The 25,309-nt window shown below is 58.7% G+C and overlaps 1 protein-coding gene and 1 long non-coding RNA gene across 2 annotated transcripts; one reads left to right on the top strand and one right to left on the bottom strand.

Annotated features, from left to right (window-relative positions):
- Positions 1-564: 564 nt before the first annotated feature.
- On the bottom strand, positions 565-7,486 carry LOC135421921 (uncharacterized). Its single transcript, XR_010434247.1, has 2 exons — positions 6,622-7,486; positions 565-1,033 (listed from the first exon to the last, which is right to left on the bottom strand). It is a non-coding gene; the product is annotated as an uncharacterized LOC135421921 (long non-coding RNA).
- Positions 7,487-7,622: 136 nt separating this feature from the next.
- On the top strand, positions 7,623-24,809 carry HSD11B2 (hydroxysteroid 11-beta dehydrogenase 2). The gene is made up of 5 exons (XM_064670776.1): positions 7,623-8,195; positions 22,037-22,249; positions 22,516-22,701; positions 23,320-23,457; positions 23,934-24,809. The coding sequence occupies exons 1-5, from the start codon at positions 7,901-7,903 to the stop codon at positions 24,293-24,295; spliced, it is 1,194 nt and encodes a 397-aa protein (XP_064526846.1). The 5' UTR covers positions 7,623-7,900; the 3' UTR covers positions 24,296-24,809.
- Positions 24,810-25,309: the final 500 nt, after the last annotated feature.

Genomic DNA, 25,309 nt, shown 5'->3' with positions numbered 1-25,309 from the left:
TGCCAGTGTCCCTTGTCCCTGTACCTGAGAGGCCACAAGGATATGGTACTGCCCCTGGACAAGCCAGTACCCCTCTTCCTGCATCCTCAGCCCTGCTGCCTGAGACAAGCACTCAGCCAGCCCTGTGGCTTGCAGGCTCCGCTGTCCCTCTGTGGACAGCGCGGTCCCCTCTGTGCTGGGACAACTCAGAACCTTTCCAGAAGGAGCAAGGACTGCTGCCAGGCTCAAGGCTGCATGCTCAAGGGCAGGAGCAGTGGCTTGAGCACAAGGCCACAGCACAATAAAATCATGTCTCACCTCATCTCTCCCTTACAAACCTCTCCTGGGGGGTTTTAGCCAGACCCGGACCTGGGTAAGAGGCAGGGTGGTTGTTCCCCTCCAGGAGCAGGTCCTGGGCACAGTAGCCACGTTGCAAGCCTCAGAAACATTCCCTGTGCTTGACAGAGACAGGCTACCTGGTGCTGTAAATGCAGCAAGAGCAGCATCCATCTGTCCCCATGGGGGACTGGGAGATGTCCCTGCCACCTCTTGTCCTAGTGTGGCTCATGCCATGCCAGACACAGATTAAACCCCACAATGGGTGCTGGCTGCAATGCTTCCCACAGGTCCATACCGTTTCTGAGCATCCCCCTGTGCTCTGGGCACTGTCACCCATGGTAGAGGCATTTGGGAATGGTGTCGTGCCATCCATCACGGCGGCTCCTCCTCAGCACTGCCCTGGCCCTGCCTCCAGCCCTGAATCCCGCACAGCAGGTCTCTGTGGCTTTCAAGGAATGAAGAAAAACTCCACCGGGCAGGGCAGCTTCTCCCTCTGGGCTATCTCTGCCCAGGGTTGTCCCTCTCCCACGAGGCTGGACATGCCAGTGGCCTCGGAGGTGCTGGGCAGCACCAGCCTGCCCCAGCTCACGGCGTGTCTGAGACGTTCCTGGGTGGCTCTGGGAACAGCCGGATACCACACTAAGAGCTGCAGGTGTCCCAGACGTGCCCCAAGATGTCATTTGTCTCTCCTGCCCTCTGGGTGCTTGACTTGGGGCTGCAAAGAGAGAACAAAGAGGTTGTGATAGGCAACACTGAGCCACAGCAGGAAGCAGAAAGGGATGGGAAAGCATCTTCCTGAATGCCCACACCTGCCCCAGGTACCTGAAGTGACATTACACGTGTGACAATCCCAGGAGTGTTGCTCACAAGGGCCTTGATGGGGGCAACTGTAGGCAGGGTGCTGGGGAACGTGTCCCCCTCTGGGTGGTTTGGTGGCACTTGGGGCAGCTTTGTCCTCAGCCAAGGCCTCTGCCAACCCATTTGGGTTTTTCCACTTTTTTTTTCCCCAGCCTTGGTGATATTTCCAGGATTCCCAGCCCAGCCCTGGGCACACGCTGCCCTTGAGCGGCGCCTGAAGTGCTTGGCTTGGCCGCGGCACAAGTGGCTTACGCCAAAAATACAACAGGCAGGGGCGGCCCCCCCGGGAAGGAGAGGGGGTGGCGGGATGCCGGAGGGGCCTTTGCGAGCCGAGGCAGGTTCGTGGCAGTGACATGAGGCTTGGTGGGGACCTGGGGCACACGTGGCCTCAGGCAGATCAGCAAAGCTGGGGAGCTGCACCCCCGGCTGACTCCTGGGGGTGGGAGGAGGTGACCCTGCCGGAGCACCCCGCGGCTCCCAGCACCTCCGTGCCTCCCTCCATCCCCATCCCTGCGTGGCTCCCAGGGCCACGAGCTGTGTCCTGCTGCCACGAGGGGGCACGGCGGCCACGCGCACGGCGGGGCCACCCGGGACACGCTCCGTGTCCCGCCGCTCTGCCTCTGCCTCTGCCGGCACTCGTCGCTGGCCTTCAGTTCGCTGTTCCCCCTCTGCCTGGCACCCGGGGGGCTGCACCCTGCTCCCCTCCCCTCGAGACATCCTGCCTCTTTCATGTGCCCGGTGGAGTGACAGCCGCGTCCTTGGTCCTGGCTGTTTGTCTGGCTGGCGAGGACAGGCTTCTGTCCCTTGTGCTAAGATGTGTCTCCAGTGCTTGTCCCTGGCCCCCATCCTGCCCTGGTCCCCTTCCAGGCAGTGGGGAGGAGCAGGGGACAGCGAGGACGAGCCTGGCTCCACTTGTTGTTGCATTTACCCTCTTCTGTAGCTCCCACCCTCGCTGTGATGGAAGATGTCCCCTGCCTTCTCCATTCCATCCTTTCCATGGGACTGTCCCAGTGCAGGGTCCTGTTTAATGGCACATGCTACATGGGTGGGGGACTGCCTGTGGTCCTGACCTCCTAGTTGCCACAAATCCCCACCATCTTCTGTGAGAAGCACAATTCCCACCAGGAATAGCACAACCTCACCTCTGTTCCCAGGTCAGAACCATCCAGAACATTTCTTGCAAGCACTGGGGCACTCTGGCCACTTCCAGGAGCATCTACCACCCCCCCAAATTCCTCCTCCTGCCCCAGCTGCAGGAATCCTCTACCTCCTGGCCCCAACCCTCTTAAGCAACTCCAGGCTGGACACGCTCCATTCTGCAACAACCTTCCCCAGCAGGATGGAGGTGTGGGATGGGAACCAGGTCACAGCTGCTGTGACCTACTGCCCTCTTCCCTGGGGGCAGAGGGAGCAGGAGCCACTTGGGGCGTGGCCCAGTTGGCTTCCCCTGGTATCCGTCTTGTGGCCAAGGGGGAGCCACATTTCCCTTGTCCCCACCACTCCAATATTGAGGTAGAAACCCTGTCATGGGCATGGAAGAGAGGGGAGATGGGAAGGTGATGCTGGGCTGGCAAAGCAGGCCTGGTATGGGTATCACAGAGGCCTCAGGAGAGCACCAGGCATTAGTGGAGCTGGAATCACTTCAGAATATGACCATTGCAGCACAGCACAGCAAAGGAACAAAGTCCCTGCAGCCCAAAAGCAGCTCTGGTTTGGGGAACCAAGGTGCAGAGAGCCCAGATGGCAAAGGGGCTGCCAAGGTCGTGCGGGCACAGTGACACAGGGTCCCCACCAGGGCAGAAGGTGAAGCCTCTTCCAAAGCCATGAATGCAGCTGGAAGCGGAGACGTGTTTTGTAAATACCTGGGGATCCTGCACAACCTGAAAAAACAAGTCAGAGGCAGGAATGTTCCGAAGACGAGGGGGTTTGGAAAGAGCCAGACCCAGGGTCAGTGACTGGCTGGATGCTCCATGTTGGCAGCAAGGCTGTCCTGGGGAGCAGCCCTGGTACTCCCCAAAGGAGCTGCTCCAGCCACAGCACCCTGGGAGCAGGGAGGTCCTGCCCAGGCTCTGGGGAGAGGTTTGGGCTGTGCCCATCATCCAGCTGAGGTGTGTGGAAACCCCACAGATGGAGGATGAAAGCCTGGGGCTCAGGCTGATCCCACCGACATGGCATCAGATGCAGGGCATCAGATGATGGGCACCAATGGTCACCTTTGGTTTACAGCTTCAAAACATAAAGAAAGCCCCAAAAAAGTCCTTCGGTCAAGTAAGTTGGAAACAAGGAATGGAAAACGCTGGGAAGAAGGGAGAGAAGATCCCAGAACAAGGAGCTAAGGTGGCTCCATGGGCAGCTGTGGCTCAGGTTGGTCATGCCATGGGAAGTGCCTCCAGGCTGGGCTTTGTTAGATTCAGTTTCCAGTTAGATTTGTTAGATTTCAGTTTGCCCTAGGTTTGGGAAAGGAACATGGGGATATTGTTGGGTGCAGGAAAGGCTTCCTGGAGCTGAGCCCAGCTTAGCTGAATCACAGCCACTCATGGATCTGCACTCCCCAGAGAAGAAAGCCATGATAACAGAGCTCCCACTGCAGCAGCAAAGTTCAACCAGAAGCAGTGGAACTGCCCAAGTTCAGTGGTAGGACACAAATATTTGGTGCCAGGAGTAATTAATCACTGTCGTCTGCAAGACCCTCCGGGTCAAAATGAGGTTAATTCCAGGCAGTGCAGCAGCCTTTGTCATCCCTGAACTGTCTCTGGCCCCAGATGCCAATGGGCTCCAGTGTCCCAAATCTTCAGCATGAAGAAGGATGAACCCACATCCATCCAAAGGCTGTTAGAGGACATGGCGTGGGACAGAAGGAGCCCTGTGTGCTATAGTCCCCTTTTCTGTGGGTTTGATGGTCCATGGTAGGTACCCAGCCCACAAGAGACATCCAAGGGGGTTCCAGCCCCATGGTCGCCTCTCCTGAGACAACTGCTCCCAGGGAAGGACTATACCTCCTGGTCTGTGTGAGGAAGCAAGTGCTGGCACAAACCTCCATCAGCACTGAACAGACAAAAGTGCCCTGTTAGGTGCTCGCTCGCCTGGGTGGTGTTTCCTGAGGAGATAATAGCCCTGGAAGAAGGACTTGCTGTTTTGGAGGAGATTAAGTACCTGTGGGAGCAGCATGTGGATGAATCACAACCCTCATGGGCTTAAGAGCCCCTGGAAATGGCTCATGGCACTTTGAAAACAATGTCGTGAATCTTCTGCAGATCAGATTAGGGAGTGGAACAATTATCTCAAAACCTGTTAGTCATGGGAGGCTCCAGGAGCTGGAGGAACAGCCTAGGGCAAGGGGAGCACTAGGAAGATGTGTGTCCCCCCTCCATGAGCAGCCCCAGGAAGGGTGTGGGAGGTGGCTGTGGTCGAACCAGCCCCGTTTCCCCTGCAAAGGTTGAGCTGTAATTAGCAGAACTGGTACGGAAGAGCTCAAGTAGGTCAAAAGGTAATGGGGCTATCGCCGGTGTTTCCTCACGGCGGAGGGAGGGAGACACCCTCAGCGTTGAGCAATGGGCAGAGGAACAAGGCCAGGTGCTGTCTTCAAGGGAAGATCCACCAAGGTCACCCTAACCACACACCAGCCTTCTGGGGGAAAGCTGGGGAACAGCCAGGGCCAGCAAACAGTGCTGCTGGTCCAGCCCCACCACGCTGGATTTCGTGGTGAGAGCATCCATGGAACGCTCTGAGTGCCACGACAGAGAACACCACGGCTACCTACAACCCATCCTGAGGCATCCCACAGGGAGGGCACCCTGAGACCATGTGTGAGGAGCTCGGGAAGGGATGGATGGATGGATGAATGGATGGATGGACGGATGGACGGACGGACGGATGGACGGATGGATGGATGGATGGATGGATGGATGGATGGATGGATGGATAACCAACCCAGCTCTCAAGAGGATTGTGGGAATTCATGTTGTGTTTTGGGAAAGGCCACATCTACCTCCTGTGAAACGCCATCATGAGTATGGATTCTACGTTGTGGCTGCCCCTGTAAAACACTGGATCCCTGACCCTGCTCCCTTGCACACCCCAGCACTTCCGGCTTGGTCAGTGCAGTGAGGGATGCTCCCTCTTGGAAAACAACCTTTCTCTGATAGGATTTTTCAAGCCCCGGTGAAGTGATGGATGAGGAAGTTTAACTGGGCCCAGTTCAGAGCCCACGTTCCCTGAGGCTCTGCTTTGTGGCCACCTCCATTGTTCTCACTGAGTTCAGTAGCCCAGGGCCTCAAGCGAGCAGATTCCTGTGGGAGAGCCTGCGGATATGCTGTTGCATCCCTCCTCCTCCTCCTCCTCTACCTTGCCGGCATTCCCAACATTCCCTTGAGCACTGTGCGCTCAGCTGGGTGCCACCACCACACCCCGGCAAAACCACCCCAGCCTGTTTGACGCTGCACTTCTGCAGCGCTGCCGCTGCCATCACCGCTGATGAAATGTGTTTTTCTGCCAGCAGCAGGGAGGTTGTTTCCAGTCAGGATGGCACAGGTATCCCTGGCACGTGCCACTGTCACACCAGGGGTTGCAGGGTCTGGTGGGGCAGCCGGTTCTGGTGGCAGGGGAGGGGAGATTGGTGTTGATGCTGGCACACAAAAGCCTACACGGAGGGTGCTGGGGGTCAGGCCCACGGCAGGGACGCACGAAGGATCACCAAGTACAGAGACTTGGTGAAATATTAAAGCAGGTGCTTAATAAAGCGAGCCCAGCGGCAGCAATTACCCTGTGTAATTAACCTGGGAAGGAGAGGACTTTGCCCCCCAGCTGGGTGGTGCAGGGAGCTCCTGACAGCACCCGCTGAGGATGGCACAGACCTGGCACCCGGCGCTGCGTGGCAGGGCCTCCACGAGCCTCACTGGGACAAGTGAGGAGCTGACCTTCCAGCATGGAAGCCATGCTGGAGTCCCAGAATGACAACAGGTAGGTGGGGGGCAAAGTGCTGCCTGCTCTGGGTGCTGAGAAATAGTTTGGGATCACCCAGGGGACATTGACCCCCAATGGCAGGGAGGGATTTACACCTCACCTGCCTGCTCTGGGCACCGGGATGAACAAGTGTGCCTGGCCAAGGCACTGGGACCCAGGTGGCCCAGTGCCTGCCTGGTGCTCCCCAGCAGACCAGCAGGTCCTGGGGGCACCACCTTATGGAGGGGTGGCCCTGGGGGTGGCTGTGCCCTCTGTTCCCCATGTCCCAGCAGGATGTGGGTGCTGGTGGCGCTGGTTCTGGCTCGGGCAGGGGGCAGGGGAGCCTCCCTCCCACCGAGCTGCCCTGGATGCAGTGCCACTTCCTGCCAGGAAGCTCTGCCCAGCACAGGCACCAGGCCAAGCCGCGCCAGGCCAAACTAAGCCGAGCTGAGCTGAGCTGAAACAAGCTGAGCTGAGCTGAACCAAGCTGAGCTTTGCGCTTACCTAGGTGGCATGATGTTCCGAGCTGTGCTGAACCGAGTTGAGCTGAACTCTGCTGTAGGTGCCACAACATCTCGAGCCATGCTGAACCAAGTTGAGCCATGCTGGACTGAGACAAGCTGAACTGTGCCAGGCTGCGCTGTGTTGAGCCAAGCCAAGCTGAGCTGAACTGAGCTGAGTCAAGCTGAGCTGTGCCTACCTAGGCGACATGATGTGATGTCCTAAGCCGTGCTGAGCTGAGTCATGCTGAGCCATGCCAAGCTCTGCTGAGCTAAGCTGTGCCTATCTAGGTAGCATGAGGTTTCAAGACATGCTGAGCCAAGCCAAGTCAAGCTGTGTCAAGCTGAGATGTGCCTACCTGGACGGTATCATGTCCTGAGCTGTGCCAAAGGAGTGGAGCCATGCTGTACACAGCATGATGTCCCAAGCTCTGCTAGGTCACGTAGAACTGAGCTGTGTCTACCTAGGTAGAGTCATGTCCCAAACTGTCCTGAGCCATGCTGAACTGAGGTGAGCTGAATTGAACCCACCTAAGTGGCACAATGTCCCAAACTGAGCTGAGCTGAGCTGTGTCGAGTTGAATCACACCTACTGAGGTGGCAAAATATCCTGAGCTCTGCTCAGCTGAGCCAAGTCAAGCCATGCCAAGCTGAACTGTGCCTATCTGGCACATCGGCAAGTCCTCATCTGTGCTGAGCTGTGCTGTGCTGAGCTGAGCTGCGCCAAGCTGGACCAAGCTGAATTGTGCCTACTTAGGTGGCATAATGTCCTGAGCAGGCTGAGCGGAGCTAAGCCGTGCTGACTCGAGCTGAGCCGTGCCTGGTGAGCTGGCACAACATCCCAAGCAGGGCTGAGGATGAGCTGAGCTGTGCCTCATGTCCCGGGCTGAGGCACGCTGAGCGCACCTACCTGGGCAGCACAATATCCTGCGCAGGGCTGAGCCGAGCCGAGCCGCGCAGAGCCGTGCTGAGCGGTGCCTACCCAGGCGGTGTGATGTCCCGAGCCGTGCTGCGCCGCGCCGAGCCACACCGAGCCGAGCCGAGCCGAGCCGAGCCGGGACGGGCCGCGGGTCCCACGGTGCTCCGCCTTCCCCGGCCAGCGGCGGTGCCGGTGCCGGTGCCCCGGCGGGTCCCGGTGCCCGGCGCTGCCGTCCCGCCCGTCTCCCATTGGCGGCGGCCGGTCCCGCCCCGCCCCGCTCCCCCGCCGGGCGGCTATAAACGGGCGCGGCGGGGCGGGCGAGCGGCAGCGGCGGGGCCGTGCCGGGCCCGGGATCGGCACCGGGATGGAGCCGGGGCTGGAGCGCTGGGCGCACGGCGCGCTGTGGGCGGCGCTGGCCGGCAGCCTGGCGCTGCGGGCGGCGCGGCGGGCGCCGGGGCCGGGCCGGGGGCTGGGGCCGCCGCTGGGCCGGGGGCTGGTGCTGCCGCTGGCGCTGCTGGCCGCGCTGCAGAGCCTGTGCCGCGCCTGGCTGCCGCTGCCCCTGGGGCTGGCCCTGGCCGCCGCCGCCGCCGGGCTGCTGCTGTGGCGGGCGGCGCCCCGCGGGCTGCTGCCGGTGGCGGGCAGAGCCGTCCTTGTCACAGGTGAGTGCGGGGACACGGCCTCGACGCCCCGACGGCACCGCCTGGGCTCGGCGGGGAGCGGAGCGGGGTGTCCCGCAGGGCACCGGCGCGCTGCTGTCAGCGGGGTCCCGCTGGGGACCAGCCGCCGCTGGCAGCGCATCCCTCATCCTCCTCCACGTCCGAGCAGAGGCGGCCAGGCTGTACCTGCCCCCGAAGCAGGGAGTTGCGTTGGCCCCTCGAGTGTTGAGCATCAGTTGCAGCACGATGCTGAGAGCCGCTTCCTCTGGGAGCCCCGAGATTTGATGGGGTAGAGCCGGAGCACTGGCTTTGGACCCCCCTCGGCTGGCCCAAAGGCTGCCCTCTCCTCCCCTCCCCTCTGAAGCCGTGCTTGTTCTTGGAAAGCTACTCATGGCATCTCTAGAGGCTGCAACAGAGCTGGCTACCCAGGGCTGAGCATCACTGCTTCATCCAGAGCTCCATCCTGGGAACTGCTGGGGGCAAGTAAGGCTGTTCCCCTTGCTCCATGGGTATCCTTGGGAAATGCTGCCCAACCACTGCCTGCCTTCTCTTTGGGCTGCCAGGCCCAGAGCTCCTCCGTGGGGAAGGTGGCTCTGCAAGGAATGTGCTGTGCTCCCAGGCTTTGCACAGCTCTGGCTTGGTGCTGAATCTCTTTAGGATATCTTGGTATACAAATCCTTTCCCCACTCCTTCTGCCTGGCAGTGGAGCTGGAGGATGATGAAGAGAGCTGGGCTCAGCAGTGCTTTGCTGTGAGGCGATGGCAGTAGGCAGGCTGAGGAGGAGGCGCTGGAGCTGGGGTGGTTGTTGCTGCAGGTGTGCCCGGAAGGTGCTGCTGGCTCTGCACGGATGCAGAGGAGAGGGAAACTTGTGGGCACAACCTTGGCAGTGCTCCCAAGGACGGGAGCCTGCATCCTGGTGGGAACGCCTGGGCTGGGCTTGGAGACTCCTAAGTTGGAGAAGAGGGTTTAATGTTAAAAAATTGAGGTGAGAGCCGAGTCCCCCTTGCAGCTTGAAGGGCTCTGTGGCACTGGTGGGAAGTGCAGGGAAGCCACTCTGGAGGAAGAAGATTGGAGGAGCAAGGCAGTGGATGAATGAATGATTCAACCGAGTGAAGGTCAAAGCCCTGTCGGGGCAGGGCTGCCTAGGGAGGACGTCTGATAGCCATGTGCTCACAGGTGCCCTGTGGCACACCAGCTCTGGCAGCCCTGGCTCTCTGGCATTGCCTGTATAATTAGTGAGTCAGTGGCTGGAACAAGGTGTTCTTACCCCGGTGCGTTGAGGTGACACCTCTGCAGTTCTGGTGTGTTTGCTCTTGGCTGTAAATACTTTGCAGTTTTACAGGTTCGAGGCACAGCCCGTGGTGCAGGATCAGTGTTTTCGTGCTGCTGCTCCACCAGGTGCCTGCAAAGGGGCAGATGCGAGGGCTGCTCTGCTGGGGATGGCATCCCTCGCTCGGGTATTTGCATGGTGATTAGCCTGATTCTTTTGCGGATTAGTTCCAGACACCTCCTGGCAGCTGGGTATTGAGTGGCTGCTGGTGTCACTGCTGGTGTCTCCTGTGGGAGCAGCCGGGGAGGATCAGCTCTGGCCTTCCTCCTCTTGCCAATGGGAGGCAAAGCTCAGCAGAGTGAGAAGTATGGAGCTGGGTGCCTGGGGATGCTGGGCATGGGTGAAGGTGTGTGAAGTCAGGGACAGAGGTTCTGCCATGCTGTGTGTCGTGCTGGACCTTGCAGGTCAACTGAGAAATGCCACAAAGTCCTTCCTGATGCCAACTATAGAGTACTGCAAGTCTCAGCCTGAAAAGCTTTGGGCATCATTTCCTTGTATACACTTCTTGGCTGCTGTCTTAATCCCGCAGCAGGTTCAGTGATGCTTATCTGGAGCAAGGAAATGTGGCTATGGTGGTGTTTTATCTCCCAGTCGATGTGTCCCAGCTCTTCCAGCTGCCCACTCTCCCTGGGAACAACCCCAAGTTGAGCTCTGCATGTGATGCTCCAGCTCCATGTGCTAGTCCGGACATTGCTGGCTAAATAAAACTTAGTTTATGGGAGGGGGTGAAGGAAAACTAACTCTGCAGCTCAGTGGGAAAATAGCTGAGCAGCTGTGGAGCTGCTGCAGAGCGAAGCTGCTGACCCTGTGGTAGCAGCAGGGACTGGAAAGTTGTGGCGTTTCCCATCTGTTGCAGGTTTGCATTTTGGCTGTCGCACGTGGGACTGGGGCTTGGCTGGAGCAGGGATGGGCAGCTGCCTGCTGCCAGAGGGGAGCAAGGAATGCTGTGCTCTCTCATGGTGTGTCCCCTGGGCTAGGCAGGGATGTGTTTGTCTGGGACTGCGACCTTGGGGCTCTTGTTCTGCATCCCAGTGGTCCAGCTTCTCCTAGAGCATGGCTCTGGTGGATGCAGCCTGGCTGGGGGCAGGGGGTGAGGAAAGTGTTAATCCTGTCTTCCTAGAGGAGATCACAGCTGTTTGCAGGGAGGAGAATGCCCCCCTGTGCAGCAGGGGCTGGGAGAGGTCAGCCTCAGGAGGATGGTGGGGATGAGGAGGGGAGATCAGCTGCTCCAACCCGGGATGGGAGGGAGACAGCAGTCATGTCCGTGCCTCCCTTGGTGTGCTGACCTGAGCCTGCCCCGAGCCCGACCCTGCCTTGAAAATGAGCCCACACCTGGCACAGGCTTTGACCAAATGTGGGAAGCTGCAGGGACCCCAACACGCCTGTGGTGTGGGCAGGTGGGGCACGGGCAGCTGCCTGATCTGGCACCGGGAAGCTGCAAGGCAGCAGATACCCAGCATCCCTCTCCATGGTGTGTGACAGGGTACCCCGAGGTGCTGATGCTGCTGGTTGGCACCCATGGACCTGTGTGGTGCCAGCGGCTCACTGGGAGCTGCCTTGCTCTGAGCATCCAAGGGCTGCCTTCTGTATGTGCTTCCCCCTTCCCAAATCTGAAACAGCACCATTGAGTGTCCTCAGGGCCACTGGACTCCTCAGAGCTGTGTGAGCAAAGAGGAGCAGTCTTACTCCTTCCCATTGGGAATTGATACAAAAAGCAGAGCCTGTGCAAGGGTGATGGTCTGCAAGAGCAGCCTTGGCAGGAGGTGATGAGCTGCCATTGCTCGGCCTCTCCAGATACAAGCTGGCAGCACTTCAGTGCAAGGTTTGGCTTTGACTGGCTCGGTTTAGACGTGAGCCTAGACCATCATTTGGTCCTTGTGGTCTCACTGGATGCCTGTGAAACTCGGTGAGTCCATGCAAACCACCCAACACAACTGGGTGTAGTGCCTGGGGGTGGTGAGGGGATGGCAGGGAGCATCCCGGGGCTCCGCTGTGCAGCTGGAGCAGTGCAAGCCTCTTGCTGTTGTGTAGCTCTACCATGTGTGACTGCTTGGGGTGGTTCTTTGGACAGTAGCCAACTGCCCAATTTACTGCAGATCCTTGGAAAAGACCGAAGGCAAACCGGCCCATAGACCCTGCCTGTCTGCAGGGCTTTGCCAGGACAGAGGGACGACAGGAGTTGTGTTGCAAGGCATCAGTTCGTACACTTCAGCTTGGATGAGAAGTTGAAACTAGTGAACTGTTGCTCTGTCTGTGATGATTGCACCTGAATTAGTTCTGAAATAACCCAAAACATCAGGGTGGCTGCCTGAGGGAGATAATTTGGGTCTCTTGCATCCTTGCTCCTCCTTGGTGCAGCCTATGAAGCCAGGAGCACCTGCAGATTGGTCTGTCTTCCCACAAATCATCTCTGTGAGCAAAATTGGTTGGCAGGTCAGGCTGCCCAGACCCAAACCAGCCCTGTTCTCCTCTCTTCTCCTTCCTGCCGCAGGGGAAGCGTGGTTTTCCTGGGGAGGTGCTCTCGTTACAATCGCATGCCCCATTAACAATCTGAAATGGGTCAGAGCTTCAGATCATGTTCAAGGTTAACAGAGGTTTCGCAACTTGATCACAGCCAAGCGGCACTTCAGCGTTTCCCATGGACTCCACAGATGTTGAAGCATCTGGTGACTGCAGCAGGACAGAGTGATTCAATCCAGATGTTGGGACTCTCGCTTTCTGCTGCGAAGGTAAATGACTTTCCGTGGTAAAAGAGCAGCATCGCTCCTGTCTGGACTTTGATGTTGTTGTAGATCTATTTTCCAGCTAAAAATGTGATTGAGAGGTGCTGGGGGAGAGGGTCAAGGCTTTGGGGCTGGCTCTGGGATGGGCACCTCTGTGCCAGGGCATGACTGGAGCACTGGCACGGCACGATCACAGCCTGTGTTTGGTGCTGAGCCCACCAGCAGCCTCACCATGAGAAAAGCTTCATGCAAAGGTGCTGTAGTTCTCCATAGGTGACTTCCACTCTGCTTCTGGAGCCAGTGAGCCAGCTCAGAGGTACCCGGGGTCTTTCCCCAGGCTCAGTGGAGGGGGGTTGGAACTGGGTGATCTTTAAGTTCCCTGCCAACCCAAACTATTCTGTGATTCTATATGTACAGGCTGAAAATCAGCTTATTTCTCTGAAATCGCTCTGATTTTTCCAGAATCTATTAAAAATTAACAGCAGAGACAACTGCTCCCTCCAAGCTGAGGGGTGGGACAGGACCAAAATCAAACACCCTTTTGCTGCTGGCGTTTGGGAGCAGAGCAGGAAAGCTGCTTTCTCTCCTTCTCTTTGCAGGGCTGAAGCTTTCCCCCCACTTTGTCAGCAGCCCTCCATGGATTTAGGACTCTTCTTCCCCTTCTGAAGTTTCTTCAGAAATAGACACCTACCCCTGCCCACCACAGGCATGTGGTTTGATAAGCTCAGCTTTTTCTCACTTAGCTATAAAATAAGCCCTTTCAAAGCCCGCTCGTGACACAGACCTGCTGGGGTGGGGTTTTTATCACCGTTAACCAAAAATGATGAGCACAGCTAATCAGGAAGAAAAGCGCATTGAGGTTTCATACTGTGGGAGACCAGAGTTGGTAGAGAAACCCAAGCTGGCTTGATTAGCCCTCGGGGTTATGCAGGGACATGAGAGCAACAAAGCAGAGACTTCCCTGCTGAAATGAGATTGTCAGATGGGAACGGATGCTTTCGGAAGGAGAGAAGTGTAGGCAGTTGCTGCCCTCTAGTCCAATGAGCAGCACATCTTTAATGAGGCCTGGGATTGTGTTACCCACTGTTGAGTCTAGCTCCCCTCAGGCCGGGATCTGGTTACAGGAGAGCCGTTGCTGCTTTCACTACGGGTAGCACAGGGGTGGTGAGCTTGCCCAGCCAGGGTTCTGTTTGAGCAGAGATACGGTGAGAGGGCTCTTCAAGGTGTTTCCACCAAACCTGGGCAAGCATTTGCCTTCTCACTGTAGTCTTCTTTCAGCGCTGGTCTAAAACTGTAGCTGGAGGGCTTTTTTCCCTAGGAGGAAAGGCTGCAGGGCTTTCATGCCTCTTCACCTGATGCCCCTCCTGCAATAACATATCTCAGATACTGCTGTGGAGCCCCCAGGGCCAGGCTGGATGGGGCTTGAAGCAACCTGGGCTAGTGAAAGGGTGGTTGGAAGTGAATGATCCCACCCTATGATGAGGTTGGAGATGCCCCAGACTGTTGCCCTCATGCTGCCAGTACATTGCCATAGGTGTGGTTTGGGACCTCTTATTTTTAACCACTCCAGCACCTGTCTGTTACTCCCTTCTCCACTCCCTCCAGCTCCTGTGGCACATCCACAGTATCCAGTCCCCGTTCCTCTGTCCCAGCTCGTGCATGCTTCCATGTGCAACATATCACTTCTGCTTCCTTCTCCCCTGGAGAGCTGCCAGCCCTTGAGCCTTATCAGCTTCCCCCTGGGAGCTGGCTTCCCTGTCACACATGGTGCTGTCCTGGGATTTGCTGGCTCTAAGGCTGTAATCTTGAAAAGCAGTTTTTGGCTTTACAGGCTTTGTGGCGGCGCTTCCTCTTGCTGGGTGGTTGACCCTGTGAAGCCAGATGGTGGGTGACTCCCAGGCACGCTGGGAATGGAGAGGAGGGATGGGCTGGTGAGCTGAGGTGCCTGCCCTGGTTTCTTCTGTGGCGGCTTTGAATGTCTGGCCTCTCAGAATTGTAGAATCTCTGAATGGTTTGGGTTGGAATGGGCCTTAAAGGCCATCTTGTTCCAACCCCCCGCCATGGGCAGGGACACTTGGCACTATCCCAGGTTACTCCAAGCTCCATCCAACCTGGCCTTGGACACTTCCAGGGATGGGGCAGCCACAGCTTCTCTGGGCAACCTGTGCCAGGGCCTCACCCCTCTCTGTGACCAGTACCCACTGTGACCAGTGCTGCTTCTTCCTCTCCAGGATCCTGGTTACCAGGTGGGGACAAGCTCTAACCTGAGGTGTGCAGCCATCCTGTGGTGACTTCTGCCCCTGCTTCAGCTGGTGTGCTGAGCTCTGCCTAAGCTGAAGGGCACTTGTGGGTGCTGTGTTGCCTGGGTCAGCATGACTGTGTCCAAGCACATCAGCCTGGAGGGCCACCTTCATGCATTTTGGGGACAATGCACCAAAATAGTCTTATGATACTGAAACTCTGAAGAGCTACTGAGAGCTGCAGGTAGAGGGTGAGGAAGGGACAGCTTGAACTGGGTATGGAAAGGGCTGGTGTGGCTTGAGGTGGGCATGGAGTACAGCTCTGAGACCAGGGGCTTAAATTGCTCAAGTGTTTTGCTCCGTTTCTAAAAAAAAAAAAAAAGTCCCAAGCTCCATCCACGTGGATCTGGAAGCTGCAAGAGAAAATAGTTGGTGAAGCTGCAGAGTCCATCATGATGTGGGGTTGGGCAGGGCTTGCACCAGTTTTTCTGCTTGCCTGGGCTTGTGCCATGTGGTGGGAATTTATTCTTGTAATAAGGAGAGTGATGAGATGGTACCTTACAAGCAAAGTAGAATTTCAAGGGTACCAAAATACCCTTGAACTGGTAGAGCTCCATTGAAACCACTGTAGCCTTATTGTGGTGCTACAACCTCTGAGCTGCTTGACATGGGGATCCCCTGGGATGGCTCTGGAGCTGCTGCTTTGGTCAGCACTGTCTCAGCATGGCTTTGTCCCTGCTGGCATCACCTGTGACTTGTCCACAGTGCTGGGGGGGGGGGTTTGGCATCCTGTCCTGGGTGACACTTTGGGGCTGTTCCATGGCTGACCTGCTCCACCACACGGCTAGAGATTCTCCTGGTCCCACAGTGGCTGTGGTGCTTTGCTCTCCTGGTGAGAAACACCTTTCCTGAGATGTCCCAGGGTGGTCATGGTTCATGGTGATCCATGTAGAAGAGCCGGTCTTCCCTTCAGCTGCTTGTGGATGGCTTAGACCTGCCTGTAGCAGACCTTGGACGTGACTTCTGCCTATCTTTGCTCATTAGCACACAGGAGAGATGGATATGGGGCTTGGCTGGTGGTTTTCCAGCCTGCTGGGAGTTCCTGGAGAGCCCTTTTGCAGCCCAGCAGGTGCCCCAGCCAGGGCTTTGCTGCCATCACCTTGTTCCCTGGGAGCATCTCCAGTGCCACATCCCAGCCGTGGCTGGTGGAACTTTCCAGCTTCCCAGCCTGGCTCCCAGCCTGTCCAAGAGCCCAGGTGGATGTGTTAGCAGTGCTGGCTTGGCATTGGCACCAATCTGGTCGAGCCGTCCCTGGGCCGTGGATGTCCTTCCCAGTGACAGCTCTTCCTGATGGATGGCTTTAGCAGCTTGTCAGCTCTGTGTTCCCAGTTCACAGTGTTCCCTCTGAAGGTGATTATTAACCCGGTTATCACCAAAGCTCTTCACGACTTCCTCTTCTCGGAGGGACATCCATCCATCCCAGATTATCTCAGATGTACCGGCTGAGCCAGCTGATGTCAGCCCTGCTGTCTTATCTTACTCATCCCTGCCCAAGAGAAACTCAAATCCTTGATGTGAGAGTCCTGCCACAGCTTTTGGGGAGAGGATCTCCCCTCGGTGGAGACAGTGGCTGCCGGAAGATGCCGTCCAGCCCCGGGTGCAGCGAGTAGCTGCTTCTAGGAAATTCCTGTGCCCCTTTTCTGCGAAGCACCGCAGCAGTGCTGCTGGTGACACTTCCTCCACCCTGCCTGCTTGTGAGCCCAGGGTTGCTCCTCAGCAGCAGCAGCATTACTGCCCAGCCAGGGCTGGGTTACCTCTGGGATCCCAACCTCCTTGACATCCCACCAGGCACTGGCCTCGTGCAGGGGGAGGTGTCTGGGCTCACTCCTGTCCTGGCTGCCCCAGGGCACTAACAAGCTCCTGCCTTCATTAGCCCCACTGGTTGCAAGTAGCATCTGCTGCTCACAGCTTTGGTGGGAGATAAGGCGTGTGGGTGGCTTTTAGTGACAGTGCTGGGGTGGGCTCCCGACACTGATTTATCTCCCAGCTGCTCGTGTGCCATTGGGTTGCCGATGTTGATGCACCAGCTCCCGAGAAATGGGCTTTAATTCAGGAGCTGTGGGTGCATCCACACTGGCCTCAGGGCTCCTCGTCATCTCTGCCTGGCTGCACTGGTTGTCTAGGCAGAAAATCAGATTTCCCCCCTTCTCTTGGTTTGTTAAGTGGAAGATAACTTCCCAGGTGGAGGGGATGGCGTGTGAGGCTCCAGGAACACTTGGCTAATCCGCTGTAATTCACACCATCTGGCTATTGTCCCTGGCACAGGGAGGGGGTAGGTTGCTCATGTTCCCCTTGTGGGGATGGACATCCCCAGCTCTGCCTTCAGCCGTGGTCATGGGTCTCCCTGGGAGGGCTGAGGGTCTGTGTGACCCCTGCTGTGCCCCATAGGACCTGCTGGAGGGATGTGGATGTGGCTTTTTATCCTGGGCTATGGAAACTATCACCAATCTCAGTCCAGGTGCCTGTGCCAACTGTACCATGCGGGAGGGGTCCTGGGGGAGCAGGGGGCAGTGTGTGCCCTCCTTGGCTCAGGTCCTGCCTGGAAAGGAGGATGAGGCTTTGCAGAGATGCCCACCCAGGTTGCTTGGGTGGGGGGCTTCTGCATTGTCCACTTGCTGGGAATTTGGGGATGGGATTTGGATCATCCCTGAAGGCATCTCCTGGCTTTAATTTAATTTAATTAGGCTTGTGGCATCCTGAACCCGGGTGCTGAGGACCAGCAGCCCAGCCCTGGATCCATCTGCCTGTGCCTGGGCAGGGGGGCTGCTCCCGGGGGGCTCTGTGGGGAGTGGGGACATGGAATGCCGTGATGCCGTGAGAGCCACTGGCTGGGGTGGGGGTTCCTGTGGACAGTGATGCCACTGGCTGTGATGGGTGAGGGGCTGTGGGTGCCCCTGCCCAGCCCCACTCTCCTGGAAGGACCTTGGCTGTGGGAGGTGGTGGCCAATGTCTGGCTGGGGAGGCTGTGGCCAGTGGGTGGCCATGGTGGCTCAGCTGCTGTGGGCACAAGTGCTCCTGCCTTCCCCTCCCTGCCTCTCCTGTGTCCTGCCAAGAATTTGTTCCCTCTCGCTCAGGGCTGACATCACCCCTTTATCGCTCCTTGCTCCAAATGTTCGCAGCATCCGGGAGGTGTTGGCCACAGGGCCTTGCCCTGCCCACGCAGGACGGTGCCGGGCATTTCATCCTGCCTGGACCTGCACTGGGCGGGGAGCCCCTCCCTGAGTCCCTTTTGGGAACAGCCATCCCCTCTGGTGGCACCATCCCTGCTTGGTGCCACCTCAGCCTGGGCTTCCCCATCCATCCCAGGATGGAGCAGAGATGAACAGCCCCAAGTAGCTGAGTTGGGATGAGTCCCTACTCAGGTGCCCAGCTGAGCCTCCCTGCAGTGTTGCCTGGCTAAATCCCATCCTGTGCCCGGAGAAGCTGGATCCAAGGTGGTGGTGAACGCTGTCAGGGCCAGAAGGCCATGTGTAGCTTGGCATCCCAGGCAGGATTTGAGCATGAGCCTATGGAAACAAGGCTCAGCATATTAAATCATTTGGCGTTGGTGCTGTAGCTCCCTTCCAGTTGATGGTGTCCGTGAGCATGGCACCATCCCGGGGCTGGGAGGCTGCTGACAGTGGTGACAGCTCCATCTTGGTGAGGCATCCTGGACAGGGTGTTGGGACACACGGCCCTAAAGCTCTGCGTGGGAGGTGAGATTGATGTCCTGGGATTTGGGGAACAGCAGGGGGCACCCAGATGATGGCCTGCAGAGCTGGGGAGGGGGCGATGCTGCCGACGGGTGCCTGGTGAGCAGCCCCTGGGCTGCTGACTGCCCACACTGCCAGGATAACCCTGGGGGAGCTGGTCCATCTCAGGGATGCTCAACCCTGGGGCAATCTCTCTTCAGCTTCCACACTGGGGTCCCAGGATGGGGTGGCTGTGGAGGGAGCAGCTCCAAGGAGCTGCTGCTGTGCCCAGGAGACCACCAGGCTCTGGGCAGCTTCACGGCCACATGGAAATTCTTCAGCCAAGCTGTGCTTTGCACTGCTGAGGTTTTGTAGGTCTCCCTGGTCCTCTCCCACTGTGTGTGGCTCAGGGATGAGGATGCACAGCTCGTGGCTCAGGGATGAGGGTGCTCTGCTTATGGTTCGGGGATGAGGATGCACAGCTCGTGGCCTGAGGGTGAGGATGTACACAGCTCGTGGCTTGGCGATGAGGATGCTCAGCTTGGAGCTCAGGGATTAAGGTGCACAGACTGCACTTCCACAGCTCAGGGATGAGGACTCACAGCTCACATCTTGGGAGAGGAAGCCACTCCTATGTTTCATTGTGATGAGCAGCGCTGCAGACCTGTACCCCCAGCCCTCCACCAGGTGCCGTGCCGGCAGGGGCAGGGGGTGGTTGTGGTTTGGCAGCTCCCAGGCCGTAGCCGTGTTATTGCCCGTCTCTGCTCCGCTCAGCGAACTGCGGCACTGATGTTGAGCAGTGTCTGCACGTGGGGGCCTCGGTGCTGGTGCAGGAGCAGGGTGAATACCTGAGACAGCCAAACGTCAGTGCAGTGCCGTGCCCGACTCACCTGAGAGAAACGTGTCCACACCAAACCGGGACTGCGGCTTCAGCCGGCTCCTGTCGGCGAGGAAGCACAGGCGGTGCAGGTGGGCTGGGTTGCCAGGCTGGCACAGCTCAACCCCTGTGGTGGCTCAGCTGCTGTCACTGGAGAAGGACACGATGCCGTGGGGTCAGTCCTCTTTGCTCTCCCTGTGTGGCCGGGAGGGCACCCCAATGGCAATGCCGGAGGCCAAACTTTTTTGCTTGCTCAAGATAAGTAAAGCCAGGGCTTGTCATGCCAAAGTCCCAGTGGAGGCTGGTGTGTCCCACTCCTGGGGGAGCTGCTGCAGTGTCCGGAGCTTCTGCAAAGTCCTCAGGAGTTGCTGCTGACCCGCTGCTCCGGCAAAATGTCGGCCGGCCCCTGGTGCTGGAGTTTGCCCCGGCTTTCCGAGCCTGCGGAGCGCTGCTGGATTTTGCAAACTGGACTCAGGCTCTCTTCTGCTCCTGCTACAGCAAAAGCCTCTCTCTGCTGGCCTGGGGTCTGTGGGGATGCCATGGGGGGTTTCAGGGCACCTGCTGTCCTCTGCTGCACTCCCTGTGCTGGGCTTCTCCTGTGCTCGGTCTGACCACGTCCCTCCCGTCGGCACAACTGCAAAACCAGTTGGCGAGCTGGGAGCTGGGGCGGGAGGAACTGGCGCCGGCATCTCCTCGTGATGCAGCATCCTGGGAGGGCGGCGAGCCCAGCGCCAGCCTCGCCGGGGCCGCACAGACTGGCCGGCTCCAGCGATCCCGGTGGGGCTGAGCCAGCGGTGACGGTTCCTGTGCCAGCTCCAGCATGGCCAGCAGCTCGTGTGCTGGTGGCCATGGGGAGCGAGCAGGCCCTGGGCAAGCTGCCATGCTTTGGGGCCACGTGTTATGGGCCCGGGGGTTTCATTGTCCTTCCCTGCACTCTTGGCCAGGCCTAAGCACAGCAGATGTGGAGCTGAGCAGCGTCGGAGACCTTAAATAACACCAGAGCATCCTCACCCTCCTGGCCCCGGGGCCTCCTGCCAGCCTCCCAGGAGTTTTTTTTTTTGTCTGTGTGAATAAATTAGAACTTCCGAAACAAACCCTCTGACCGCCCTCCTCCTCTAAGGCAAAACAAATCCTGCCTGGCTTGGACAGCACGTGGCTGTGTTTGCTCCCTCCTTGCCAGACTTGCCCGAAACAATCTGGCGAACTTGTCTCTCTCAGGTTTTGGGGATGTTTCCTGGGGTTTTGAGGCTCATTCGGTGATAGGAAACTCCATGTTTGGACTGGAAGCTTTTCTTGCTGGCTGTGTGGGAGCAGCACAGGTAGCCGTGTCCCATTAGCTGCGTCATGGTGAGGTTGTGGCCACAAGCACTTTTATTTTTAAACCTTATCTTTATTGCAGTTTTCTCCTGCACTGCTGGGAAAGGTGAAATGCACCTTATCTGTTTGGCTGCTGGCAGCACGAGCTGTTCCTGGGGAGAGGAGAGGTGGAAGGTGCTGCTCTGGCAGCACCTTGAGCATTCCCTGTGGCACCAGGGTGTTGGGGGTGATGTGGGGGCAATGCCAGGGGTGATGCTGAGCCAACCTGGCACTCATCATGATGGATGCTGGGTGTTGCATGGGAAAGGGAGGTCCCTGCAGCCCCTTCCTGCCAGCTGAGCACCTCCGGGGTGTGTTATCACTCTGGCCTCTGGCCACGGGCTTAATTATGGGTTTCTGACGCAGCAATAAAGTAAAGCTCTAAAGTTGGGGACTGGCCCAGAGCCGCTGAGCTGATGGCTTAGCTGGCACCTGAAGAGCTGGAAGTGCCCTGATGGGGGTGTGTAAGCTGGGGGGCAGCCAGTCCCTGTGCCCCCCTGAGGCTGGTGGGAGGGGTGCTGGGATCTCGTGGGGTGACAGTCCCCAGGGCCATAGTTGCATCCATCCCAGGGTGGCTCCTGCACAGGGGCCCTTCTCAAGCATGTCCTGAGGAGCACCCAAGGATGCCAGGCAGGAGGGTGCAGGGCCATGGGGCTGCCCCTGCAGCGCTCCCCTGTTAATGGTTAATGTGCCTGGGCAGCAGTTGTGGCACGGAGCTATCAGCGCTGCCATCGGCCCCGGGAACAGCCTGTACCTTGCTGCCGCTGTTTGTTTGCATCCCAGCCACTCCACCCTGGCCACTGGCCTTGTCACCGCCCCACAGTACCCAGCTCCCACCCAGGCTGTCCCCCAGCCACCCCAATGGTGGCTCTGCCAATGACAGTGTCACCTGTGGTGCCCCTGTTTGAGGCGAGATGGAGGAAATGAGGCTAGGACCGGGCATGGAGCACCCAGTGCCCTCCAGAGAGGGACATCCCGGTCGGATGCTCCCCTGAAGGATGCAAGGTGGCAGGAGCAGAGCAAAATCCCTTTCCCCCCACACTTTTTAATCTCCTCATCCCCCAGCCAGGCAAGGGGGTGCTCCGCCTCTTGGTCACTATTTCTGAGAGGCGAAAAGCATTCTGCAAAAGGCAGCATCTCCCACGGAGCCTTATGCCAGCTCTGAAAGGTGCTTGATGGAGCTTTCAGAGGCTATTTTGGGGGCTGACGGCTCCCACCCCGCACCGCTGCAGGGCTCTGGGCTGTGCCGGTGCCTTGCTGGTGCCTGCGGGTTTGCCTGCACCTTCAATTAGGGAGGCGCTCGGGGCGATGGGGTTGCAGATAAGGGAATGCTTTTTCTGCAACAGAGAGAAAACAGCAGGTCCTCGACCTGCAAATGCCCCAGGGCAAGGTCACGTCCTGGTGGGGCAGGACCTGCAGCAGGGTGACAGCCGAGGTTGTCCCCAGGCAAGGGGAACTGATACTGGGGTGGAAATTTGGTCCCTGCCGTTGGTCCCCGGGGATGGAGAGGCAGAGCTAGGGGGTCTCTGGGGGCTGGGGACAGACAGTGGCTGTCACTGGCCACTGCAAGGCTCCTGTCTCTTTCAGGATGTGACTCGGGCTTCGGGCAGGCGACAGCCCGGCACTTGGACACCATGGGCTTTCGGGTGTTCGCCAGCGTGCTGGACCTGCAGAGTCCCGGTGCCCAGGAGCTGCGCCGGAGCTGCTCAGCGAGGCTGACGCTGCTGCAGATGGACCTGACCAAGCCGGACGACATCCAGCATGTCCTGCAGCACATCCAGGCCCACACCAACAGCACAGGTAGGAGCCCTTGGCAGCCTCCCAGGACCCCTCACAGCTCCCTGGGACCTCAGCCTGCAGCCAGCATGGCAGTGCCAAGCCTCCACGTGCCCCCACAGCAGGCTGCATCCCTGCGGGCACCCGTGCCAACAGCCTCTGCTGAAAGCCCTTGTCCTGGGGCACCCTGCAATTCCCCCGTGGGACCCCTGTGAGCCTGGGGAGCAGCTGGGATTCCCGGGGTGGGGGTCCCCACTCAGATCACCTTCTCAAGCACCCCGTCCCCGCAGGACTCTGGGGCCTGGTGAACAACGCCGGCTTCAACGACACCATCGCCGACGCCGAGCTCTCGCCGCTGGGCAAGTTTCGCACCTGCATGGAGGTGAATTTTTTTGGCTCCCTGGAGCTCACCAAGGGGCTGCTGCCCCTGCTCCGCTCTGCCGGCGGCCGCATCGTCACCGTCAGCAGCCCCGCAGGTGAGCAGCCCCCCTCCAGCCTGGGCACCCCCAATCGAGCACCCCCGTGGTGTGGTGTGGCTCCCACCCCCTGGGCACCTCCATATTCCCAGCCAGCTGCATCAGACAGGCCCCAGACACCGTAGGATGAGCTGGTGGTATCGCTGAGCCCCACAGGGGGCACAGGGAAATGGGGAGCCAGGGGGCCTGGGGACAGGCAGCCCAGTTACAGATAGCACAGGCAACCCAAACCCAGCTGCCACACACCTCCACCATGGACGACAGCCCTGGCCAAGGTGGGAAAACCAGCCTCCTCTTCTGCCCCTCCCCCAAAATTTTTCTTCCCATTAAAACATATTAATCCTCCACTGGGGTTGATGACCTTAAGCTTTGGCTGTATGGGGAGGTAAAACCACTTTCCTCTTCCCTCCCTACTTTTTTGCCCCATTAAAACATTAATTTGAATCTACTCTCAGTTGTTTTCTCAGCAAATCAAACCCTAAGCCCTCTCTGTGCACAGAGGTTGGGGGCACAGCCCAACACAAGCCACCCCACACCCCCTCCCCAGTCCCTGCCTGCCCCCTGGCCATGCAGGCACCTGCCTGAGCACCCGCTCACTCATCCCTTCCCTCCTGCCAGGAGACATGCCCTTCCCCTGCCTGGCAGCCTATGGGGCCTCGAAAGCAGCCCTCAGCCTGCTCATGGACACGTTCCGCAGCGAGCTCCAGCCCTGGGGGGTCAAAGTCAGCCTCATCCTGCCCGGCTACTACAAAACAGGTAAGAGGGTTTTTGTTCGCTGCCTGCGCCCGCAGGCAAAGGGCAGCTATTCCAGGGAGGCAGGAGATGGAGCAATGGGATGAGCAGCTGGTGGTGCAGGATGCAGCTTCTGAGCATCTCCAGCCACCTCCCTGGGGACAGTGGCTGTTCTGTGGGCGTTGGGCTCTGGTAGATGGGAAACAGGGTCAGGATCAAGTCCTGCCAGCAGATTCGATGGCACAAGGTCGAAGCAGCTCAACCACATTTATGGTAGCACCATCTCCACTGCAGGCAGAGTCTGAGACCTCTGGTCAAGTCCGGTGCTACCAAGAGCCACCATGGTGCTCCCACTGCAATTCCTTTGTGGCAGATCTTTGCCAGAGTTTCAGCAGGACCTTGTCAGGAGGCTGGGAGGTGACTGGGGCTGCCGGCACCCCTGGCAGGGGGGCTGGAGGAGGAGGGGCCACACAGCTCACGGGGGGACCATGTCCTTGCAGGGACGACGTGCGACCCAGCCTTCTGGAACCTGCAGAAGCAGCGGCTGTTGGCCAGCCTGCCCCAGGAGCTGCTGCAGGCCTACGGCGAGGACTACGTGGAGGAGATCAACCACCAGTTCATCCAGTTCATGAAGGTGGCGGTGGAGGACCTGAGCGCAGTGGTGAACAGCATCACGGACGGGCTCCTGGCTGCCAACCCAGCCGTGCGCTACTACCCAGGGCAGGGCCTTGGGCTAATGTATTTCATACACCGCTACCTGCCCTATTTTGTCCGAGACTTGTTCCTGAAAGGATTCTTCATCAACCCCAAGCTGCCACGAGCGCTGCGGCGGGAGCACCACAACGATGTGAAGAAGGCCTGACCTCGGCCCGCGCGTGGCCTCTCCCGGGATTTCCAGGCGCGCCGGCCCCCGAGCGCGCGCGGCCGGAGGCAGCGCCCTCCTGCACCGTGGGGGGAACAATCAGCACTAGACGTTAAAAACCAAATTTCTTTCCAAAATCAGGTAGATCTATTTTCTATTGTGCGAGAATCAACATTTTCTAGAGACCTTGGTTTTTTGTATTTTTTCTAACCGTGCATCCTCCAAGGGGCCCATCCCTGCCTGACTGAGCAGCTCCGCAGGCTGGGATGTACCTCGGGCATTTCCTCAGCTACCCACCATCTTCCGTACTGCTCTCAGAGCTGTTCGTCTCCGTCACCTCTTGGCTGGGTCAGGGCTGGGACCCTGTGGCTGCTGCCTCCCTGCCACTCATTACACACTCCACGTGCTCCCGGCGAGCGCAGGGGCCGAGGCCGGGCTGCCAGTGCTGCAGAGCTCTCCACGAGATGAACCACGTGATTGTCACTTTTTCAATAAAGCCGTTCTTGATATTCCAGCAGGTTCTGGCTGTCTCCTTCCACAGTGCAGCGCCGTGATGCTGGTCAGGGATGCCCTGCCCGCGGGCAGAGCTCAGCCGGGTCACGGCTGGCACCACGCTGGGCACTGTGGCAGGAGCCATGGGAGTCCCAGAAAAGGGGTCAGTCTGCCAGGAAGGGCTTGTGCCCACTCCCTGCTCCTCCCCAACCCAAAGGCTTCCTTTTGCTTTGCTCCAATGCTGTGGTCCTGCTGGGGCAAGGATGGAAGGGGTGACAGTGCCGCGCATGGACAGCCCCACGCAGGGTGACAAGCCATGCAGCTCCCTAAGGTTGCACCCCTCAGGCACCCCTTTAGCTCAGCACCCAGCTGCACCCACACACCAGGCACTGCCCTGGGCCCCACGGGGTGGTATGACCACCTTGCCCGTGGAAGAAACAAGTGTCCCAAGTCACGCAGGAGCCACACCAGGCTCCGCTACCACAACTATCAGATTCCCTGGGGAAGAGGCCCTGTGGCTGA

The sequence above is a fragment of the Pseudopipra pipra genome, chromosome 14 (assembly GCF_036250125.1).
Source record: "Pseudopipra pipra isolate bDixPip1 chromosome 14, bDixPip1.hap1, whole genome shotgun sequence".
Classification (NCBI taxonomy): domain Eukaryota; kingdom Metazoa; phylum Chordata; class Aves; order Passeriformes; family Pipridae; genus Pseudopipra; species Pseudopipra pipra.
Note: the sequence above shows the minus strand (reverse complement) of the source record. Positions and strands in the feature narration are given on the sequence as shown.

Coding starts and splice junctions, on each gene's coding strand:
- HSD11B2 (XM_064670776.1), top strand. CDS start 7,901: ATGGAGCCGGGGCTGGAGCGCTGGGCGCACGGCGCGCTGTGGGCGGCG. Junction 8,196..22,036: donor CAGAGCCGTCCTTGTCACAG/GTGAGTGCGGGG, acceptor TGTCTCTTTCAG/GATGTGACTCGGGCTTCGGG. Junction 22,250..22,515: donor GGCCCACACCAACAGCACAG/GTAGGAGCCCTT, acceptor CCGTCCCCGCAG/GACTCTGGGGCCTGGTGAAC.